The 15,936-nt window shown below is 43.9% G+C and overlaps 1 protein-coding gene across 3 annotated transcripts in view; it reads left to right on the forward strand.

Annotated features, from left to right (window-relative positions):
• Window positions 1–15,936, forward strand: part of COLEC12 (collectin subfamily member 12) — a 201,301-nt gene that overhangs the window by 142,197 nt on the left and 43,168 nt on the right. For all 3 annotated transcript variants that reach the window (XM_056521675.1, XM_056521676.1, XM_056521674.1), the window contains exon 4: window positions 9,182–9,280. In XM_056521675.1, the coding sequence (XP_056377650.1) occupies window positions 9,182–9,280 (99 nt within the window). The remainder of the gene's footprint in view (window positions 1–9,181; window positions 9,281–15,936) is intronic.

Consider the following 15,936-nt stretch of genomic DNA (forward strand, 5'->3'; position numbering starts at 1 on the left):
TTAGTTCATAATATAGTGTCTGTACCTGTGTTTGGTGGTCTTGTAATTCTTATGTGATATTTGCCACTGTACAGAGGTGGCTCTGGTGTTTATTATGCACAGTACTGGAGGCCGTATATCCAGAATGATATAGATTCTTTGGAGAGAGTTCAGCGAAGAGCCACTAAACTAGTACATGAATTGCAGGATAAAACTTACCAGGAAAGGTTAAAGGACCTTAACATGTATAGCTTGGAAGAAAGAAGAGACAGAGGGGATATGATAGAGACTTTTAAATACATAAAGGGAATCAACAGAATAAAGCAAGAGAATATATTTAAAACTGTCACAAAAGGACACAGTTTTACATTAGAGGGGCAAAGGTTCAAAAGTAATATCAGGAAGTATTACTTTACTGAGAGAGTAGTAGATGCATGGAATAGCCTTCCTGCAGAAGTAGTAGCTGCAAATACAGGGAAGGAGTTTAACCTCACAGATTTTTGCGTTTTTGCACTTTCGTTTTTTCCTCCTCACCTTTTAAAAATCATAACCCTTTAAATTTTGCACCTAAAAATCCATATGATGGCTTATTTTTTGCACCACCAATTCTACTTTGCAGTGACATCTGCAGTGTCATTTTACCCAAAAATCTACGGCAAAACGGAAAAAATATAATTGTGCGACGAAACTGAAGAAAAAACGCCATTGTGTAACTTTTGGGTGCTTCCTCTTCTACGCAGTACATTTTTCCGTAAAAATGACACCGTCTCTTTATTCTGTAGAACCATACAATTAAAATGATACCCAACTTATATAGGTTTGATTTTGTCGTACTTCTGGAAAAAATCATAATTACATGCAGGAAAATTTATACGTTTAAAATTGTCATCTTCTGACCCCTATAACTTTTTTGTTTTACCGCGTATGGGGCGGTATGAGGGTTAATTTTTTGCGCCATGCTCTGAAGTTCTTAGTGGTACTATTTTTGTATTGATCGGTCTTTTTGATCGCATTTTATTCATTTTTTCATGATATAAAAAGTGACCAAAAATATGTTATTTTGGACTTTGGAATTTTTTTGCGCTTATGCCATTGACCATGCGGTTTAATTAATTATATATTTTTATTGTTCGGACATTTATGCACGCGGCGATACCACATAAGTTTATATTTATTTTTATTCATGTTTTTTATGGGAAAAGGGGGGTGATTTGGACTTTTATTAGGGAAAGGGTTAAATGACCTTTATTAACTTTTTTTTACACTTTTAGGGGGGCTATAACACTGCACACACTGATCTTTTACCCTGATGACTGCAAAGCCATAGCTTTGCATTGATCAGTGTTATCGGCGGTAGATTGCTCAAGCCTGCATCTCGGGCTTGGAGCAATCAATCACCGAAGGGACACGCCGGAGGAAGGTAAGAGGACCTCCGCTCGTGTCCCAGCTGATCAGGACACCGCATTTTCACTGCGGTGGTCCTGATCAGCCCCACTGAGCAGCTGGGAAGCTTTTACTTTCGTTTTAGACGCAGCATTCAACTTGGTACGCCGCGTCTAAATGGTAAATAGCGCCCAGCACCGCGATCGCTGCGATCACCACTATTAGCCCCAGGTCCCGACTTCAGATACATGCCGGGACCGACCCGATATGACACGGGGTCACCGCGTGACCCCGAGTTATATCGCGGGAGCCGGCCAAGGACGTAAATATACGTCCAAGGTCGTTAAGTGGTTAAGCATGCATGGGATAGGCATAAGGCTGTCCTTCATATAAGACCAGGGTCTATTCATAGTACTTAGGATATTGGGCAGACAAGATTAGCCAAATGGTTCTTATCTCCTGACACATTCTATGTTTCTTTTGTGGAACTGATCCATTTAGTGCATGACTAGACTGGATAGACACTGCCTGAAAAGGCAATAAAATCAGTGCACATATGTAGATTTTATAGATTACATTCATATCAGTTTGTATGCACAGTATTTTATTGTAACTGTTTTAAGCCATAGCATTGCTTAATGTAAGTTACAATAAAACTAAGCCAGTTATAGACACGTTATGGACAATTGCTGACATCAGAAATGTCTCTCCAATGTCGCAACAGTTGTGATACGTTCTGCTACATTTGTGACGAGTACACACTTAAGTATTAATGTAGCACAATGACTAGACTTATTAAGTAAGCATATGAATTCAGAGGTACTCAAAAGGCAACATCATTTGCTGCCCTGAAGATATGGCGAGAGCAGAAGGATCATGTGACAGGTTGATTAAGGCTAAGGTCTCTGTTTTTTCTGCTAAAAATAAGAAATTGTCACGATGCCGGCTGGCAGGAGGTGGATCCTCTGTGCCAGAGAGGGATTGGCGTGGACCGTGCTAGTGGACCGGTTCTAAGTCACTACTGGTGTTCACCAGAGCCCGCCGCAAAGCGGGATGGTCTTGCTGCGGCGGTAGTGACCAGGTCGTATCCACTAGCAACGGCTCAACCTCTCTGACTGCTGAAGATAGGCACGGTACAAGGGAGTAGACAAAAGCAAGGTCGGACATAGCAGAAGGTCGGGGCAGGCAGCAAGGATCGTAGTCAATAAGGTAATAGCAGGAGGTCAAGTACACAGTATGGACAAACACAGTAACGCTTTCACTAGGCTCTAAGGCAACAAGATCCGGCAGGGGAGTGCAGGGGCAGAGATCAGATATAGTCTGGGAGCAGGTGGAAGCCAATTAAGCTAATTGGGCCAGGCACCAATCATTGGTGCACTGGCCCTTTAAGTCTCAGGGAGCTGGCGCGCGCGCGCCCTAGAGAGCGGAGCCGCGCGCGCCAGCACATGACAGCAGGGGACGGGAACGGGTAAGTGACCTGGGATGCGATTCGCGAGCGGGCGCGTCCCGCTGTGCAAATCGCATCCCCGACGGCCATGACAGTGCAGCGCTCCCGGTCAGCGGGACCGACCGGGGCGCTGCGGAGAGAGAGACGCCGTAAGCGCTCCGGGGAGGAGCGGGGACCCGGAGCGCTAGGCGTAACAGTACCCCCCCCCCTTAGGTCTCCCCTTCTCTTTGTCCGGTAACTGCCTCCCCTGGGATGAGGACACCGGGAAAGAATGGAGGGATTCCTCAACGGCAGGCAGTACAGCAGGAGTGGGAATGGGGAGGGAGGGCAGAGGGCGAGGCCTGGCACGGGGCAGTGTGACACCAGGACGGGGGCCATGAGGAGGCACCGAGGCTTGCCTGACTGGACTGGGAGGGGGGGAGAGGCACTTCTTATGGCAGGCAGAGTCCATAAAGACCTTAGGGAGACCGGATACAGGGGGAACCACAGGGTCACGGCAGGGAGTACTGGGAACCGGTTTAAGGCAGTCCTTGAAACAAGAGGTACCCCAGCTCTTGATCTCCACTGTGGACCAATCCAGGGTTGGGGAATGGTGTTGAAGCCAGGGTAGTCCAAGGAGAATTTCGGAAGTGCAATTGGAGAGGACCAAAAACTCAATTTTTTCGTGATGAGGTCCGATGCACATTAGGAGGGGCTCCGTGCGGTAACGCACGGTGCAATCCAACCTGACTCCGTTGACCGCAAAAATGTAGAGTGGCTTGACGAGACGGGTCACCGGGATGCGGAATTTATTCACCAAGGACTCCCGAATAAAATTCCCAGAGGCACCAGAGTCCAGGCAGGCCACGGCTGAGAGGGAGGAGTTTGCTGAAGGAGAAATCCGCACGGGCACCGTGAGACGTGGAGAAGCCGACTTTGAATCAAGAGACGCCACACCCACGAGAGCTGGGTGCGAGCGTGCGTTTCCCAGACGTGGAGGACGGATAGGGCAATCCACCAGGAAATGTTCGGTACTGGCACAGTACAGACAAAGATTTTCTTCCTTACGGCGATTCCTCTCCTCCTGGGTCAGGCGAGACCGATCCACTTGCATGGCCTCCTCGGCGGAAGGCCTAGGCGTAGATTGCAACGGAGACTGTGGGAGAGGTGCCCAGAGATCTAAGTCTTTTTCCTGGCGGAGCTCTTGATGTCTCTCAGAAAAACGCATGTCAATGCGAGTGGCTAGATGAATGAGTTCATGCAGGTTAGCAGGAATTTCTCGTGCGGCCAGAACATCTTTAATGTTGCTGGATAGGCCTTTTTTAAAGGTCGCGCAGAGGGCCTCATTATTCCAGGATAGTTCAGAAGCAAGAGTACGGAATTGTATGGCGTACTCGCCAACGGAAGAATTACCCTGGACCAGGTTCAGCAGGGCAGTCTCAGCAGAAGAGGCTCGGGCAGGTTCCTCAAAGACACTTCGAATTTCCGAGAAGAAGGAGTGTACAGAGGCAGTGACGGGGTCATCGCGGTCCCAGAGCGGTGTGGCCCATGACAGGGCTTTTCCAGACAGAAGGCTGACTACGAAAGCCACCTTAGACCTTTCAGTAGGAAACTGGTCCGACATCATCTCCAAGTGCAGGGAACATTGCGAAAGAAAGCCACGGCAAAACTTAGAGTCCCCATCAAATTTGTCCGGCAGGGACAAGCGGAGGCTAGGAGTGGCCACTCGCTGCGGAAGAGGAAGGAGTGCAGGAGCTGGCGGAGGAGATGGTTGCTGCTGTAGCAGAGGCAGAAGTTGCGACAGAAGTTGCTGCACCGTGGTGGACACTTCCGACAGCTGGTGGGTTAGATGGGCGATCTGTCGGGATTGCTGGGCGACCACAGTGGTGAGATCAGAGATAGAAGGCAGGGGAACCTCAGCGGGATCCATGGCCGGATCTACTGTCACGATGCCGGCTGGCAGGAGGTGGATCCTCTGTGCCAGAGAGGGATTGGCGTGGACCGTGCTAGTGGACCGGTTCTAAGTCACTACTGGTGTTCACCAGAGCCCGCCGCAAAGCGGGATGGTCTTGCTGCGGCGGTAGTGACCAGGTCGTATCCACTAGCAACGGCTCAACCTCTCTGACTGCTGAAGATAGGCACGGTACAAGGGAGTAGACAAAAGCAAGGTCGGACATAGCAGAAGGTCGGGGCAGGCAGCAAGGATCGTAGTCAATAAGGTAATAGCAGGAGGTCAAGTACACAGTATGGACAAACACAGTAACGCTTTCACTAGGCTCTAAGGCAACAAGATCCGGCAGGGGAGTGCAGGGGCAGAGATCAGATATAGTCTGGGAGCAGGTGGAAGCCAATTAAGCTAATTGGGCCAGGCACCAATCATTGGTGCACTGGCCCTTTAAGTCTCAGGGAGCTGGCGCGCGCGCGCCCTAGAGAGCGGAGCCGCGCGCGCCAGCACATGACAGCAGGGGACGGGAACGGGTAAGTGACCTGGGATGCGATTCGCGAGCGGGCGCGTCCCGCTGTGCAAATCGCATCCCCGACGGCCATGACAGTGCAGCGCTCCCGGTCAGCGGGACCGACCGGGGCGCTGCGGAGAGAGAGACGCCGTAAGCGCTCCGGGGAGGAGCGGGGACCCGGAGCGCTAGGCGTAACAGAAATCAATTAAATATTTAATTCTGCCTTAAGCCATGAGACCAGTGCCACAGACAGTCTTCCGATACTAGGGTCACCAACGACCTGGTGAGGAACTTTGTCATAAGTAAAAGCAGAAGTATAATAAAATGATGCTGACAGGTTGTTCACATGTTTGGGTTGTAAGTATGACCCACAAGAATGGTGTCTCTTTATTGATTCATCAGCGTTAAGCCTCAAGACTGTCTTGATACACAATGATAATGTCAATCCGTCAACACCTATTCGCTACGATGCACAAAGGAACGAAACATATGAAAACATGAAACTATTGTTGAGGCACATTCAGTATACCAAATACAACTGCAACATATGTGAAGATCTAAAAGTAGTGGCTCTGCTGCTTGGAATGCAGCTCAGTTGGAAGATCTGTTAGTGGGATCAGAGAAAATTGTCTGGGAATATTGTTGAGAATTTTTTGGCAACTACAGAGCTCCAAATTACATTGAGCTGGAAATATAAAAGGTTTTTCACAATGACAGAGGCACTGTCATTGTGAAAAACTTTTTATATTTTGTAGTACTAGTACATTTGTTTATAAAAATAACATTTTTTACCTAAAAATCTAAAATGAAAATAGCTGCCACTAGGGGTCATCTGTCTTTATGCAGACAGACTACTCTGTATTTTGCAGCATACTGGATACCGGCCGTAAAGTGTGTTGGTATCCAGTATAGGAGATCACCATTGCACCACTACAGCCTTCAGCTGTTCCTAAACTACAACTACCATGATTGGATATGTAGTTTTACAACAGCTGGGGGTACAATCTTTGTAAAACTCTGTTTTAGAGCTCTGTATTCTCCTGCTGTGTGCCTCCAGCAAAACTACAGACAAAGAATGTGTGGGCATGGTGGGAGTTGTAGTTTTGCAACAGCTAAAGGCAACACTGTTCTGACAAAGTGCTTAACAAACACTGCAGCTCTAGCTGTTACAATCCAAAACTACAACTCCCAGCATGCTTCATCAGCCAAAGCTTTCTGACTCCTGAATGACAAAGAAGCTGATCAGACATTCAGGAGTCTGTGAAAGCTGAATGACACACATAATGACAGATGTTGATTAGAATACAGTTTTACTAGGAACATATAGAAAATGTATGCATAAAAACTACTGTGCAGTGATTTGCAGACTGCCAGGTTGCTCCCAGACTAAGAGCAGATTAGTCATCACAGTGAGGGAGAGAGATGGACACGCCCCCTCTGCAAGGCAAGAAGAAAAAGCAAGTGGGCAAGCTAGAAATGCTATTTGTTAGAGATATATAGGTCCTAGACACATGAAAAAATATCTGTACATGATCAGGATTAGGTATTGAGTAACGTATCCCTTTTTTTATTCTTTCCACTATGACAGGTACGCTTTAAAGCATGTAAAACCATAAAGTGCAAAATATAATTCACACCTTGACTCCTTTCCCACAAATACTGGTACAGTCAGTGACAAACATGGTGAAGGGTTTCACCAGGACATTGCCACAATGGAAAAATGGTGTCAGGGCAACTGGAATCCAACAATGCTATCTGACTATTGTTGGACACTGCAATGAGATGGACCTGACACAAACCAAAATTTGAAGCCAAACACTTTAAGCCCCACTGAACTTATGCAGCATGTCAGAAACTTTATGTGGCAAAACACACTGTAGTCAATAATACTTAATTTCATGTTTCTCAAAATTCTTACGATGCAGTCAATCTGAAACTCTATATTTGTGTTCACTTTGATGCAAGACTTTTAAAAAAAAATTGTATCCAAAAATTCTGGTGTCCAACTTGAGGATCCAGTACACATCTGTATTATGTAACGTGTTAATTTTATCTCCTCCCTGTGGTGGCTGCCTAACATGTTCAATATGCATGTGTTTATTATTGTCTAAAAATAAAAGCCTGTTTAAAATCAGAGCAAATAAATAGGACTAGCTGCAGTTCTGCACAGCCAATTGGCTGGGAGTGCCACTGTTCAGAGTAACCAGTGCCATATCCCTTTATTCTCAGGATCAGAATGTAATGGCATAGTCTTGTGCTATATCTTACTTTAAAGTCCGAAAAACTCCTGTAAAGCTTCATCCCTTTGTAGTCATGTTGAAAATGGAATCAGAACATTGCTAAATGTCTTTATAATATCCTTCTCAACAAAGCTCCATAGGTACAATTGTATCATTCCCCTTGTTGTTTAATAGGTTATGGCTTCTTATGCAATATCATACTGTAACCTTTAAAGGGAACTGTAACCAAAAAATTGCTATATAATCTATTGGGACCAAATTACACAGATTGAGGCAAAATAAAAAAAAATAAAAACACCACCATTTTGGGGACTTTTGTTTTCACACAGTGCACTTTTTAGTAAAAATGACATATAATCTTCAATCTGTAGGTCCATACAATTACAACGATACCCAATTTTTATAGGAATTGTTTCATTTGACTAATTTTACATAATTATAGCTTTTTGTACGTAAATTAGTATGCCTAAAATTGTAGTTTTTTGACCCCTATCACTCTTTTATTTTTTGTATGCGGGGCTGTATATGGGCTTATTTTTTGCACCGTGATCTGTAGCTTTTATTGGTACCATTTTGGTTTTGATGGGTCTTTTTGACCACTTTAAAAAAAAATCCTGGTATATGAAGTGACCAAAAATCTGCTATTATAGACTTTTTTTTATTTATTTACTCCATTGACCGTGCAGTTTAAATAATATTACATTTTAATAGTTTGAACACTTCCACGCGCAATAATACCACATATGTTTATATAAATTTTTGCTTAATTATTTTATTTGAAAAATGGGAAAAGGTGGGTAATTCAAACTTTTATTATGAAAGGAGCTTATCCACATTTGTTAACACATTTTTAAAAACATTTTATTGACAGTTTTTTAGTCCCTATACACTGAACAATGCTGTACCATATCACAGCGTTATCGGCGCTCCATTACAATAGGCTGCTGAGGATGTCTCTAATAAAGGAGTGCCGATCGCATGACTAGAAGGAGGGCTAGACACCTCCCTCTGTGATGTAAGCTGGAGTTTCGTCACTAAGCAACTTGAGATTTATGGTGTCTAAAGACATCAGTTTGATCGTCGATGTCCGGCTGATGCCAGACAGTAATTAAAACACCATTTCATTTATAATCTGGGATATGCTGCGTCAGATTGGTTCATCTGGACAGAACTTGCAGAAGTCGATGTGAATGTTACAGTAACAAACCCATTTGGATATATGTAATGGATTTTTAGTCAATGATTTCTCCAACACATCTGTGAATATTATTTACCTCATGTTGCTATGCTTAGTGCCGATGCACTTGTTTACTATCAACAGTATTCATGCATGGCATTCTTTCTTCCACTGTGTTCTAAGCTTAGAAAGAATATGATTCCACATAGTTTTATATTTTTATATAATAAAATAGTTCTGTAAAGAAGTAAGCGATCCTAGCCAGGCACATACATTATACAAATCATAGACTATTCCAACTCCACAGTCATACAAAGGGATTTTCATTATATCCCCAGCAATTGTTAGAGGAACCAAAGTTCACTAATCTCTGGTATTAAGATGTTAACATCTTTTGTCTAAGTTTTTCTCTCTCTGAACAAAGGACATGAGAGACAAAAAGGTTACATGATACCAGACAGTAACTATACAAATGCCCAATAATATGTACATCAGCTAAAGCTTTATTCTTTTTTAACAGTTGTAGAGAAAATGGATGGCGTTTCAGATGACATAGAAAAATCACATAGCGGTTACAATGATAAGATCTCTGAGGTGGAGCAGAACTTGAAAAAACTAGGTAAGTCCTATTTTTTGTTACTGTCTGCAGTGGCATTGCTAGGACTGGAGTCACCTGGTGCAGAAGAAAATGGTGTTGCCCCCAACATAACACTGCCCCCTGCGCATATTTTTTTCTAGCCACATAACACTACGCTCCCCCAACTGCTGTGCCTCGGCTTCCCCATCATTCATCACCCCCCACCACTGCTGTGCCTCGGCCTCCTCATTATTCATCACCCCCCCACCACTGCTGTGCCTCGGTCTCCTCATCATTCATCACGCCCTACCACTGCTGTGCCTCGGCCTCCTCATCAGCTGTGCCTCATCATTCATCAACCCCCCCCAGTGGTGCCTCCTCATCATTCATCACCTCCCCCCCCCCCCACTGCTGTGCCTCCTTTTAATTTAAAGCCCCTCCCCCTGCTGCGCCTCCTTATCTCTTCCTCCCACTGCTGTGTCTTCTCCTCATTCATCACATCCCCCCACTGATTTACCCCCCTCATCATTCATCACACCTCAACCTCCCCCCTGTGCCTTCTCATCTGCCTCATCATCCCCCCGCTGTGCCTCCTTAACACATTTATCACCCCCCGCCACACACTGCTGTCCGCCCTCATCATACCCCAATCCCCCCCCCCCCCCCCGTGCCTCATCATTCATCCAAATGCCCTCCCTTAAAGGGGTATTCGGGGCAAAAACATCTTATCCCCTATCGAAAGGATAGGGGATAAGATGTCTAATCGCTGGGACCCTCCGCGATCTCCCTGCAGCAGCCCGCATTTTATGCGTAGCTGCATCTGCAGTTTCGGAAACCAACGGGCTTCCGAGACGGGGACGTGACGTCATGACACACCCCTCCATTCATGTCTATGGGAGGGGGTGTTGCGGCCGTTACGCCCGCCCCCTCCCATAGAAATGAATGGAGGGGGCATGGCATGACGACACGTCCCCATCTTGGAAGCCCCGCTGCCACTGTGCCCCACTTACCAAATTAATGTGCACCCCAAGGCTGATGGCATGTGACATGCATCTTCTGTCCGGCACCCGTACTGTACTACACTGGTCCAGCTTGGACCAGTCCTGACGGAGGGGGGGGCGGCTGTGCAGTGTAGCTCCGTCATGCTCCACCCACTGCTGCTGATGTTGCGTCACACAGACGCAGAAGCGCTGTCCACAGCCCAACGAGCACCAAGTTAACCCTGTCCTCTCCAGGTGGTGAGGGGCTGCAGCAGCGATCCCCGGGGTCCCCAGCAGCGGAACCCCAGCGATCTGACATCTTATCCCCTATCCTTTGGATAGGGAATAAGATGTCTAGGGGCAGAATACCCCTTTAAGCAGGTATAGTAAATGGTTTGTATATATATATATATTACAATGTCATAAGTGCATAAGGAGAAGAATGAAAGGTCGGCACTCACTGGATTTCCAATTCAGCAGGTTTTATTGCACAATACTCACAGCCATGAGTAAAGTTCTAGGGGAGACGATGGATGGTACAAAGGGGGGTACCACAGAGAGGCGACACCAGTATTTCGCACTTAGTAGTGCTTCAACGGGCCTGACTCTACACCGGAACGTGTCATCTTCTTATACAGGTGAGCTTAGTAATTGGACCTATCACCAATAAACACACCTTGTGACGTTAAAAGAAGGAGGGGAGGTTGCTTTATCAAGCTTGCACCTACTTCGATCTAGCTCGTTGTTCAGACTGTTAAGACTGGTACCGTTAAAACCTTCTTAGAAGCAAACTGAGACATCAACTTTATCATTAAGTCCTAAGACTCCTGTTGCATCGATAGCAATTATCCATTGCGTCTCTCTTCTAAGGAGGTTTTTATCGGATCTAAGTCCTGGTCATGCAGCAACTTTTTCTATTCCTGTGAATCTTAAAGATTCGTGGCTTCCTCCATGGGCTTCTACTACATGGGAAATAAACCTGGGAGCCCCCTTTCTAGTACGCAGAGAGTAGAAGTGCTCTCTTATTCTAGCGCACATTTGTCTGATTGTTTTTCTTATATAGTAAAAGCCACATGGGCAGAATATTACGTAAACAACATTTTTTGACTTACACGTAATAAGTTCGCTAACCGTATGGGGGATTCGACCTATTCTGAATGTTTGCAAGCCGAGGTTGTATTTACAGAAATAACAATTTTTACATTGAAAATTCCCTACTGGTATATGACTAGTTAACTAGTCTGTTTTTCTCTTTTTTTCTTTTTCTTTTTGTGTATTCTGTGCTTGTTTCAATACTTCACCTATTGTTCTAGTTTTCCTATAAGAGATTAATGGTTTGTTTTCTGCCATTTCTTTAAGGTCTTCATCTGTCTCTAATATGTACCAATTCCTCCTTATTGCCCTCTCTATCGTTTTGTTTACAGGTGAATTTTGAAATGTGAACGTGAACCTGTTTAATGGTGCGTTTTTTTTGTTTTTTTCTTCTGCACAATTCTTCTCTATTTTTTTCTATCTGCTTTCTGTCTCCCTTTCTTTATTAAATCTAAGAGAATATCATCAACGAATCGAACATAAGTTTTGATATATTTAAAGAATGGGTTGTCGGTGGTATATACTATATTGTTCTTAAAATTTTTAGAACAATATAGTATATACCACTGACAACCCATTCATTAAATATATCAAAACTTATGTTCGATTCGTTCGATTTGTTGATGATATTCTGTTAGTGTGGTCAGGGACTAAAAACCAATTCTACCAGTTTGTAGATTACCTAAATGATGCCAGGGGCTACAACCTGGTAGCTACAATATGGTGGAGACATGTTGGAATTCCTAGACATCAAATTGACAGTAAAAGAAGGGAAACTAATAAGTGAAGGTTACAGAAAGGAAGTAGCAATAACCACAATACTTCAAAGTTCCCATACACAAGCAGTTAAAAATGGTATCCCATATTTCTAAAATTTCGCCTAAAAAGAAATAATACACAAGATACAGTATACCAGGAACAGGCAACAGAATTAGAAAAAAGACTAGTAGAATGCTACTATCCAGTAGATTTAATAAAGAAAGGGAGACAGAAAGCAGATAGAAACAAAACAATAGAGAGGGCAATAAGGAGGAATTGGTACATATTAGAGTAGGGAATTTTCAATGTAAAAATTGTTATTTCTGTAAATACAACCTCGGCTTGCAAACATTCAGAATAGGTCCAATACGGTTAGCGAACTTATTACGTGTAAGTCAAAAAATGTTGTTTACGTAATATTCTGCCCATGTGGCTTCTACTATATAGGAAAAACAATCAGACAAATGTGCGCTAGAATAAGAGAGCACTTCTACTCTCTGCGTACTAGAAAGGGGGCTCCCAGGTTTATTTCCCATGTAGTAGAAGCCCATGGAGGAAGCCACGAATCTTTAAGATTCGCAGGAATAGAAAAAGTTGCTGCACGACCAGGACTTAGATCCGATAAAAACCACCTTAGAAGAGAGACGCAATAGATAATTGCTACCGATGCAACAGGAGTCTTAGGACTTAATGATAAAGTTGATGTCTCAGTTTGCTTCTAAGAAGGTTTTAACGGTACCAGTCTTAACAGTCTGAACAACGAGGAGCAAGCTTGATAAAGCAACCTCCCCTCCTTCTTTTAACGTCACAAGGTGTGTCTATTGGTGATAGGTCCAATTACTAAGCTCACCTGTATAAGAAGATGACACGTTCCGGTGTAGAGTCAGATCCGTTGAAGCACTACTAAGTGCGAAACACTGGTGTCGCCTCTCTGTGGTACCCCCCTTTGTACCATCCGTCGTCTCCCCTAGAACTGTACTTATGGCTGTGAGTATTGTGCAATAAAACCTGCTGAATTGGAAATCCGGTGAGTGCCGACCTTTCATTCTTCTTCTTATGCACTTATGTCATATCCTGCATGAGTCTGAGCACCACTAAATCCTCTCCCCGCAACAGCGACTTAGTGTCCATCAGCTTCCAGGTACAGAAGTTAGCAGTGCTGAACATCTTCTACATACGTTTATATTAAAATGTCAGTTTAATAATTTATAAAAGTTGATAATCCCTCAGAGCTGCTGAGCGCCGTGACCGCAGTGAAGCCAGAAGATGAGAGCGCTATGAATACCATAGCGTAGCTAGTGGTGGACGGAGTTAGATATTGTGTCAATAGAAGATAGTAAAAACCAGACCTATGGTGATAACTGATGCCTAGCCGGGAGCCGCTCGATCGTGGAGGCGCAGTGGATGTAATGCGCTGTCACTGCTGATACAAAGAGCTACATGGTAGTAGCGTGGCTAATGTTAGGCGGGATTTAGAATGGTAAGGCTCACAGCACCCTCTCTAATGGTAATAAAGGCGCAGTAAGTGTGAAGCCATACCACCGCAGGTACAGAGTGCTATATGGTAGTAGCGTGGGGTTTTGAATGGTAGGGCTGACATCTCCCTAACCAATGGCAGCATGGCTGGTAACGGGCGCTATACTAAAAGTGGAGGCGCTAATTGTGGTCTAATACTGAGATCATTTGGACTATATTAGGAACATGTGGCACTCCACTATAGTGACACAGCTGGTATGGAAAAGTTACGTACAATAATAGCTGGTAGTGGTGTTGGGTAATTGGAAAAACTTTAAAGGGGTAGTCCAGTGGTGAAAAACTTATCCTTAGGATAGGAGATAAGTTTGAGATCGCGGGGGGTCCGACCGCTGGGGCCCCCTGCGATCTCTCTGTCCGGGGCCCCGGCTCTCCGCCGAGATAGCGGGTGTCGACCCCCGCACGAGGCGGCGGCCGACACGCCCCCTCAATACATCTCAATGGCAGAGCCGGAGATTGCCGAAGGCAGCGCTTCGGCTCTGCCATAGAGTTGTATTGAGGGGGCGTGTCGGCCGCCGCCTCTTGCGGAGGTCGACACGTCCCATTCCCGCGGGCTGTCGGGGCTCCGTACAGGAGATCGCAGGGGGCCCCAGCTGTCGAACCCCCCGCGATCTGCAACTTATCCCCTATCCTTAGGATAGGGGATAAGTTGCTCACCACTGAGTCACCACTGGATATCTCCTTTAAGGTGATGGCGCTAGTAAATGAAATTAATGGATGGACAGGATGTAATATACTAAGGGGACCGCTATACAGTGGGAGTTATAATTAGCGAAAAATTTAGTTCGAACCATATGACAGGGGGAATATGAAAAAGGTAAGGAATGATAGCCATAGGTAAGAGATAAAACTATGAGTGCTAGACCACTAGAGGATAGGGCCTAAAATCTAAGTATTATTATTGTCATAGTTCAAAAATGGTAAAACTGGTCACATAATAAATTAGAATAAGAGAATTGTTAGCAATATAAATTGATAATGTTATAAAATATGTATACATCTTAATATATATAAATGTACAAATGTACAATGGTGAATAAAACTAGTATTATTTTTTTTAAAGGGATAATGAATGATAAATATTAGATATATCTATGTGAAGAGGGTAAATGAGGGGTATACAAATGTTTATTAATGAGCAGACCTGGGGGGCAAGGAGGCTAGATCAGACCAAAATGGTCTCAGAGATTTCATTTAGTCCCTGTGGTTGTAACGAACCGCATTTGTAAATCCAAAATTCCTCCACTCTCTTCAATAATTTGAAACAGTTGGACTTATGTTGGGGCACATGATCAATTGGAGTAACTGAAAAAGATTTTATTATTCCATTGTGGGTGTGGACAATGGTACAATGTCTAAAGAGGCTATGCAGCATGAAGCCTGTTTTTATGTTACCAATGTTTATTAATTCTGTTCCTAAATTTCATGGTGGTACGCCCCACGTATTGAATTCCACACTGACATTGGATAAGATAAATAACATAATCTGCCTCACAAGACAAATGGAAATTGATGGGAAAAACTTCACCAGTAGCATATGAAGTAAAATTCTGTTTCTGATGCAAAATTTCCAGACAACATAAACATCTCTTCTTCCCACATTTAAAACTCCCCAATGAGTTGGTCTCAGGTTTATTTGGTTGATGTTGTTTTAGTTGGCTGGGGGCCAAAATATTTTTTAAGGAAGGTGCTTTTCGGAAGGCGACTCAAGGTTTTTTGTTTAAAGTTCCCTTGAGGAAGTGGTCTCCCTCCAAAATATACCAATATTTTTTAAGTATATTTTTGATCTCAGAAGCTGATTTACTAAAAGTGGTAATAAAATTGAGATCCCAATTTTTCTCTGCATTCTTAGTTTCTCTTTTTTCTTTCTCTTTTTCTTTCTCTTTTTTAGGGATCAAGCATTCTTCTTCATAAGGTGCTTAGTTTTTTTTATAGGCATCAGACAACAGTTTTTTAGGGTAATTTTTCTCCAAAATTTTTTGGGGGAGGATATCTGCCTGTGCTCTGAAATGTTCTTCCTGTGTGCAATTCTTCTTGATCCTTTTATATTGGGAGTATGGAACATTTTGTAACCATTTTTATGGTGACCGCTTCCAAATTTTATGTAGCTATTAGTATCCACTTTCTTAAAAAAAAAAGTGGAGGTGATTAATTTTTTCTCATCATGGGAGAAAATCAAATCAAGAAATTCAATAGAATCAGGGCTAGAAGTGATGGTGAAAGTAAGGCCACACTCTTCTTGTTTAAAGATTCCAAAAATTGATCAACCGAAGATTGGGGGCCATTCCAGATGAATATTAAGTCATCTATATATCGCCGATAAAAAAATCTGAT

The sequence above is a fragment of the Hyla sarda genome, chromosome 5 (genome assembly GCF_029499605.1).
Source record: "Hyla sarda isolate aHylSar1 chromosome 5, aHylSar1.hap1, whole genome shotgun sequence".
NCBI classification, from domain to species: domain Eukaryota; kingdom Metazoa; phylum Chordata; class Amphibia; order Anura; family Hylidae; genus Hyla; species Hyla sarda.